Raw genomic sequence first — 8633 nt, 5'->3', positions numbered from 1 at the left:
GCAGGCCTTGAGGGCACGGGAATTCACCCGATCTGGCCCAGCAGATTTGCCCGAGTGGAGTCTTCTAATTTGTCTCTGAACTTGGTCAAGAGTGAAAGTGATAGGTAGGGTATAGGTGAGGTACAGGTGGAGGATAGGAGGCAACAGTGCAATGTGGAGGGAGAGGGAGAGAGAGTGGCATGGCTGTGGACTGCAGGGTGACTACAGGTAAGTCAGCTTGCAATCCTGAAAGAGAAGGAGAAAGACAGTTCTATTTTTTATGATATTACTTGACGATACCAGTAGATGTTCTACACGTAATTCACAAATATCAGATAAGTGGAATAACATAGGCAGTTTGATCTTTTATGAAAACTGTTGATGGTAACAGTACATTTTCCATACTTGATTCAAAAAAATTGAAAGAGGTGTAGTGAAACAAAGACGGTTCTTTTTTAAAATGATATCACTTGATTGTAAAGTATGTATTCCATACTTATCTTGAATGATATTATTACACATTGCAGTGTATTTTTACATATGCATGTTACCTCTACATTATATATGTTGACATGCAAAAATGATCAACTAGAAAGGTTAATATAGTTACCAACACAAATACTAAACTGCTCATATGCTGCCATCTAGTGTTAAAGGTCAGGAATTACAGCGTAATTTAGTATATGGTATATATAATCAACACATCTAGATTTTATGAGGTACAAACACATCTTGATGCATGCTCAATCAACAGAATATAAATGACCTAGTAAGAAACAACAGGAATTTAGAAAAAAAAGTCAAAAATTTTTTGTATCTCTTAAGGACAGTACAATTTTTTAATTTTAAGAAGTGGGTTAAAAATAAAATCTTCAACATATATCAGAAGCAGACATAGAATGTCATGTTAGAATCTCAAAGTTATCAAAGTGTTCTAAACAATCACCCAGCAAACAAGTAAATTGTTTTTGTAATGGAAGTCCTCCTGGGCTTAAGGAATGATCTGAATTCATTACTTTGTATTCATGGATGAAAGAGAATAAAGAAAAAGTAGAACAAACTGTTAATATGCTTTTAGTTCCAGGAACTAAACTAAACCACAACATTCCAGAAACCAGTTTGCTTTGTTCTGTTGAAGTAGCATCTCTTCCCTGTTTCTTTGTGCATGCATTATATCTGTTCATTCGAGCAGCACAGATTAAAATCTGACTCTGCAAACAATGCAAAAGGTCTGCAACCTGACAAGAACATTTACTTAGTTCTGTTGTTGTGAGGCAGCACTGATCCAGATTTCATTGTGGTGAGTAAAAGAAAAATATGATTCATAGGTAGCTGCAGCATGAGTGTTGGGATCAAAGGTTTTCCCAGTACTAGCCAAGGCCTCACGAAGAATCTTTGTGTTTTCCTGGCCAGTTGCAGTGCTTGGAGCACCACCGAAAACCCTTAAAACAAAGAAAAACAAAATTGAGTTATCTTTCCCGGTGAGATTTAGACTTGTGTGGCATCTGCTCTCTTTTAATTGTCTCTTTTCTGTCATAATCACTGATTTTGTTGATTTACTAATTCTCAAAACCCAGTCAGTTTACAACTTAGATAGTGTTCAACTGTACAGATTCTACAATATAACAGCAAAATGAAAAACTTTGAAGAAAGATAAATGGACCCACTGCTCACCTTACATAGATGGTGGCTTCAGGTTTACTTTCTAATTTGACTAATGGATCAGAGATTTCAGCCTTTTTGCCACCAGAAGGAACAAACCACGACACCGACATTTTAGGATCCCCTTCACCTTCTGTAACAGTGACCAGTACAGGCCAGCAATCATCAGAAATCTCAAAACCTGAAAGAGACAAACATTGTACAGAACTCAAAGTGGTAAATGGACTGGTTCTTATATGGTGCGTTTTTACTCTATCTGAGAATTCAAAACACTTTACACAACTTGGCCTCATTCGCCCAGGACGTTTTCTATCTAACATTTACACTTTGATTCACCAGAGAGCATGCAGACTGGAGCAGATGGGGATCAGACCATCAACCGTCCAAATAGTTGGTGACCTGCTCTACCATCTGAGCTACAGTCACCCCAATAAGTGGGAAGCCAAAGGACAAAATTTGTTGTTTTTTTTTAAAAGACAAAATGTGTTGGAAAAAAAATCTTGAAGAATCATATTTCAGTTTGTAATGTATTTCTTAAGATATGAAGTGAAATCTCAATTTTTGCCCTCTCAATGGCCAAGAAGCCCATAGAACATAATAAAAATAGAAAATGAACTGCTCCTTACCTGTAACAGTTTAATATGACGTGAGTTATTGTGGGAACTCTTTAAAGAGGATTTTGTTTCTCAAGTTATGGTTAGGGATCGGGGTTTATTTCAGTTAATAAAATGATCGTGTTTATCAAATATCTTAATCTCTCAAAATATTTCTCTCCACAGCAGCTCAGGTTCTCATGTGGCAACTTGAATATTAAACACAAGACTAAAGGAATACAAGGAATCAGATTCTGGGTCAATAATAGGCCTTAATCATTTTTAAATCTTTGATTGATTTGCTTTAGCACCAAGTGTGAACAACAGACATTTGGTTGTTGTTATGTTGATTTTAACCTTAGATTTTTCAACTAATTTAGAAAGCTCTGCACACCATCTTTGATCCTAGATCAACACATTACTTATTACAGTGGTTTAGCTACTGCCATCACAAACTAAATTACATCCTCAAGTGATATTTCTGTGCCTTATGTACCTGCTTCAGCCTGTCTCTTGACGTAGTTCTTCAGGCGTGAATTTGCAGCTAAATAATCCCTGGCCCCAGTGCTGTCGAGCTTTGTGGTAATCCAGTTGGTGGCACCGTATAAGCGCACCTCAAAGTCCTGCACACAACAGAAGCAAAAACTGGACTTATTTCTAGTGACTAGAAATAAGAACACATGAATAGTATTTGTGAACAAAGCCTACCTGGTGCGTCTCAACAACTTTGTACTGAGGACATTTTTCCTTTGGGCAAAAGTCCTGTCCGGTACAGAGTGACACCAGGAACAAAGCTAAGAGTGCAAACACCACCTGTGCCATCTTCACTGAGTCTTCCGAGGAAGTGCAAAACTGCAGCTCCACTAACAATACTGCAGAAGGACATCAAAGTGGTGTCCTTTTACAAGTTACCAGATTATGTCAGACACGCCCACATAGCTGTGCTGCAAGGCAGATCAGGCAGTTTATCTTGTCTGTGGCAAAAGAAACACAAAACAGACAAGTTGTCTCTGAAAATGTTTTGTAACAAAATAAATTCAAGGCCAAGAGACACACAGTAAGTGTGTTATATTATTGTATTCTTTCATTTTATCAGCTTCCAGTGAACTTAAGAAACCATTTTACTATTTGTTTCAAATGTGATGGGTAACACGTTTAACTTAAATGCAAACTTTTAAGTAGTTTTCTATAATTTTAAACAATTTTTCTCGTTAAGAATAGGTTGTTGTATGCTCTGTAGACTTTTAGATAAAAGTTTACTCTGTGTGTCTATAGTGCAAAAATGCCTTTGAGTGGACAGGCAGTGACATTTGATAATTTATCTACTTTGCTTTTCTTTTCCCACAGCAAAGCTGTTCTTTATAGCCATGCTAGCAGCACAGCTTGTGAGGCTTATTTTAGTTTTTCCATCTAGGACCTTGAGGATCCTCGACCTTAAGACTTAAATCTCAGCTCTGACATATTTTGCTCCTGATGTGATCCTTAACCATTCCTGAGAAGTTTAGAGTTTCAACCACTCTCAGTCAGTGTGATATCTGTGCTCTTAAGAGTTGGTTTTTCCAGCCCGATGAGCAAATATTTTCACAAGGAGCTCAGAAATCTCTCATCTCATTCCTCAGGCGTGTGTTGTGAAGAATTCTCAGTCAAGATTTAAAGTCCCCTCTTTAACACTTACACCTGATTGTCCCCCCACTGATCAAAAATAACTTTTAAAATTATCAGCTAAAACTGGAGATTCAATTTCAATCCCGTCTCAACTGGCTCATATTTGAAATTGTTTAATGCCGGATGTTGTTTTTAGATATTAGTCATTACTGACACCTGAGCAGACAATTTCATGCTTCACAGAGAATTACTCAGCTTCAGAATTGCTGTGTCCCTGCAGTTTCAGAAAGCGGTTAAACAGGCTTGTGAACAAATCAAAGTGTGTTTGCATATGCCATCACTATTTCCCAGCAGGGAATGTCTCAACACAGCTCCCTAAAACAGAGTTAGTTAGAAAGTGCAGAAAAACAACCTTTCTTTGTTTTATATATATATAAAACAGACACTGTGACATTATGTAAGAGAGAAGTGCAAATTGCATTAATAACAAATATGTACACTATAAATCACCTATTATAGAATTAAGAGTTATTATACAGTTTAATAGAGTGTGGTAGGAATGATTTTCTTTATGGCTGTGAGGTTCAATCCATCTGAGGGAGAAGGAATGTGGAGTGGAGTGGATGTGATGGGTTGGTTCATGATGGAGAGCAGTTCCTGTCCCTCACTGACTCAAACAGATGATTGATTCACACATCGGAGCTTCCTTACAAAGTAGAGTTTTAAGTTTTACCATATTTATCTTGTTTTATAAATCTTATTTAGATAAAAGGCAACCCATTTTTCACTTTTATGTGGGAAGTCATGAAACTTGCAAATGGATCTCTTATTCCTATAACGTTTACCCAACCTGAAACATCTGCAGTTTCCTTTAACTCAAATAGTATGGATATCCTCTATGACTCTGTTGTGGTCAGTGCTATCCTCTATGCTGTTGCATGCTCGGGGAGCAGGTTGAGGGTCGCAGATGCCAACAGACTCAATAAACTGATCCGCAAGGCCAGTAATGTTGTGGGTATGGAGCGGGACTGTCTTAAGTTGGTGTCAGAGAGGTGAATGTTGTCCAAGATAAAGACAATGTTGGACAATACCTCCCACCCACTCCATGACATGCTGGCTAGCCACAGGAGCACGTTTTGTTTTGTTTTGTTTTTGTTACTGTACTGGAGCAACTGTAACCCACATAATTTCCCTAGGGATTAATAAAGTATGCTAATTCTGATTCTGATTCTGATCTCAGTGTGTATGTGCAACTCAGCTAGCAAGATGACATTATTTTGAATTCGGGGTTAAAGACATAGCAAAGTCATACAATATGCCGTACCGGGCAGTGCCCACTTTGCCTACACGTAAACTTGCACACAGTCGGAGTTAACAGTGAAAAGGTTTTGGGATGTGAACAGCAACAACAACAACAACAACAATGAATTAAGACAACAAACGTAAAAAAAGAAAAAAGTTCAAAGAGTTCAAATTTATACAATCTTCACACATCTTCACTAAATAGTATCTGGAGCCAAAAGTGTACAAATGCTCAACAGAGGAAATTATTACAAAACTTATTTTATTCAGTCAGACTTAAAACATGCTCAGTAATATTAACCTATAGAATTATGTGTCATAAATGAAACAAGGAGATCAGGTATTTGTAGACATTTGTAGACTATTTTAGCCAACCTTATTACACAAAGAGGCAGGAATTCTTTAAGTTTCACCCACAACAGGATGCCAAAAACCCTGTAATCGTATTTTGTTTTGTTTGTCTTGCTTTTAGCAAGCTGAATGATCCAAATACTTTCATTAGAGGCATGACAGACTGGAGGCATGTTCGTTAAAGAACAGAGGAGGATGAGAGAAGTACGGCACATAAAGAGTGTGCTGAAGAATATTTTTCCATGTGCTTTTGCATATAGTATAAATAATTATAGTGGGCCGCCACCAAAAAAGGCGTGTTAATATATGCCTGCCTGCTGGGATGAGCTGTTTTTTGAACGAGCCTCAGTGGAGTGCTGGTCCTCGCTGGATCATTGTACTTACTTCTGTTAGTGTAGCCCCAGCTTTTTCTAGTGTATTTTTCCTTGTGGTCCCTGGTTTGCTTTCTAATCGTTGTTCTCCATCTCCTTCGCACAGACCTTTCTGTCTTCCCTGGACGCTACCTAGATAACCGGGAGCGTGAGTGAGGCATGGTGTGGATTTTGGACTGTGTTTTGTGTCACAGACTGAGAGAAGATGAGTGCGAGTGAGTTTTCCCCCAGCCCTGGACCTTTCCTTTGGAATCCCCGAAACCCACTTCCCACATTCATTGTATATATGTACATATCTCCCCTGGTCCTGTAAATAGACCATTTTCTGCTTGCATAGCTCCGAGTCCTGCCTCGCAATCCTGACAATTTCAAAGGCAAAAGATCTCGAGTTGATTGCATGATCACAATACTACTGGTCATTTCATTGTCTCTAACAACTGTTTTATCTGTTTGATTGTAGCATTAGAGGTATGTAAGTACCAGTAAAATTACCATTTACAGCTGCGGACTAAAAACATAGAACCAAAACAAATACAATGCAGAGTCAAAACTACTACAAAGAGATGTAGAATGACTACAAAAAGACAACAAAGCAACTTCTAAGCGACATAAGACATCTACCAAAACCCCCCATACCAAACAGAAATGACTGCAAAACAATTCAAGACAACCACTGAGAATGAAAACTGACTGCACAAATGCATAGTGACTACAATAAGAGTCAAAACAACTAAAATATAGCCTATAAACACCTATAAAACAGACAAAAACTACTACAAAGAGACATCACGTAACTACTAGGGGTGAAAATGACTGAATCAAGACACAACATCATACGAGCAAAATTAAAGAGAGAGAAAGAGAAAGAAAAAGTAGCAAGAAACTACAAAGAAACACAAAACAACATCAATAACATATAAAAACAAATCAAGTGGCAGACTACAAAGTCAAAATAACACAGAGATTTTTTGATTTGATTTGATTTGATTGATTAGCATTCAAATATCTCAGTGAATACAGAATACAGAATAAAGATTAGCACAAAGCAAAAAATCATGAGACAAGGCTAATCAATAGGTATTGGCTGAAGCATTTGCTTATTACGCCAACCCTTTTAACAAAAAATCTTTTGCATGCAGCTCCTGTACACAGGGCTCGAAGCAAAGAATAAAACAAAGCAAAGCAAAAACAAACAAACAAACAAACAAACAAACAAAAAAACTTTCCACCTTAGATAACTACATCAAAGCAAAACAATCAAGAGTTTCAGTATTATTATTTTTGCTCTTTTCATTCTCGATTAATATATTTTTCTAATACTCTATTTTTAAACATGTTTTTAAACAAGGAAAATGAACTACACCTTTTTAAATCACTGTCATAACTATTCCACAGGTTAACTCCTCTAACAGAAACACATCTCTGCTTTATGTTTGTCCTTATCTTGTTTTTTTTAAAGACATCTGTTCCCCTTAAGTCATATTGACTCTCTCTGACTTTAAACAGCTTCTGAATACGCGCAAAGCAAGTTATTTTGTGCTTTATACATTATCTGTGCCATTTTATATTCGACTAAATCATGAAATTTTAGGGTATTCAGATTAATAAACAAAATGTTAGTTGGTTCTATATAGTTTGATTGATTTATAATTCTTATAGCTCTTTTTTGTAACTGGAAAATAGGAAGAGTATTTGTTTTATATGCATTACCCCATATCTCCAGACAATAAGTCATATATGGAAGCAACAGAGAACAATAAAGTGTGTATAATGATTTTTTGTTCAGGACATGCTTTGTTTTGTAGAGAATAGCAATGGTTTTTGACATTTTTGTTGTCACATGATTTATATGAGACTTCCAGCTCAGCTTATCATCAATTAGCACTCCAAGAAATTTATTTTCATACACTCTTTCAATTTCAATTCCATTAACTCTGATTTTAGATACATTTTTCATTTGTCTAGTGCCAAAAATAATCAATTTTGTTTTCTTTATATTTAATGATAACTTATTTACATCAAACCAGTTTTTTTTTAAATATATTTAACTCCTTTTCTGCTGTAGTCAGAAGCTGTTCTAGGTCTTTACCTGAGCAATACAGAGTGGTATCATCAGCAAACAATACACATTTTAACAGTTTGGAAACACTACATATGTCATTTATATATAATATGAATGACATATGTCATTCACATATGTGAATGTGTGTGTGAATGGGTGAATGACTGGATATGTAAAGCGCTTTGGGGTCCTTAGGGACTAGAAAAGCGCTATATAAATACAGGCCATTTACCATAATATGAATAATTTAGGGCCCAGCACAGAGCCCTGAGGAACACCACAAGTTACCTTCAACTGATTAGATTTTACATTTCAATTTCAACATATTGATATCTGTCATCCAGGTAACTTTTCATCCACTTATGTGCTATCCCTCTTATGCCATATCTCTCTAGTTTATTCATTAATATAGAATGATCAATTGTATCAAACGCCTTTTGTAAGTCTATAAAAACACCAACAGTATATTCCTTATTATCTATTGCATTAGATATCCCTTCTACAAGTTCCATCACTGCCATCGAAGTGGACCTTTTCACTCTAAAGCCATATTGGTTATCACTTAGGAGATTATGCTTCTTTATATATTTATCAAGTCTATTAACAAATAACTTTCTAAAATCTTTGAGAACTGTGGGAGTAGTGATATTGGCCTGTAATTGGTAAACTGACATCTCTCTCCGTTTTTATGGATTGGAATAACTTTTG

The 8633-nt window shown here is 36.4% G+C and overlaps 1 protein-coding gene across 1 annotated transcript; it reads right to left on the bottom strand.

The window, feature by feature from the left end:
• Positions 1-331: 331 nt before the first annotated feature.
• On the bottom strand, positions 332-3123 carry LOC116311228 (heme-binding protein 2-like). Its single transcript, XM_031728286.2, has 4 exons — positions 2943-3123; positions 2731-2857; positions 1654-1822; positions 332-1421 (listed from the first exon to the last, which is right to left on the bottom strand). Exons 1-4 carry the CDS (start codon positions 3054-3056, stop codon positions 1235-1237), a joined length of 597 nt encoding a protein of 198 aa, XP_031584146.1. The 5' UTR covers positions 3057-3123; the 3' UTR covers positions 332-1234.
• Positions 3124-8633: the final 5510 nt, after the last annotated feature.

Source organism: Oreochromis aureus, linkage group 13 (genome assembly GCF_013358895.1).
Source record: "Oreochromis aureus strain Israel breed Guangdong linkage group 13, ZZ_aureus, whole genome shotgun sequence".
NCBI lineage: Eukaryota > Metazoa > Chordata > Actinopteri > Cichliformes > Cichlidae > Oreochromis > Oreochromis aureus.
Note: the sequence above shows the minus strand (reverse complement) of the source record. Positions and strands in the feature narration are given on the sequence as shown.

Coding starts and splice junctions, on each gene's coding strand:
- LOC116311228 (XM_031728286.2), bottom strand. CDS start 3,056: ATGGCACAGGTGGTGTTTGCACTCTTAGCTTTGTTCCTGGTGTCACTC. Junction 2,858..2,942: donor AAGTTGTTGAGACGCACCAG/GTAGGCTTTGTT, acceptor TGTTGTGTGCAG/GACTTTGAGGTGCGCTTATA. Junction 1,823..2,730: donor CAAGAGACAGGCTGAAGCAG/GTACATAAGGCA, acceptor TGTCTCTTTCAG/GTTTTGAGATTTCTGATGAT.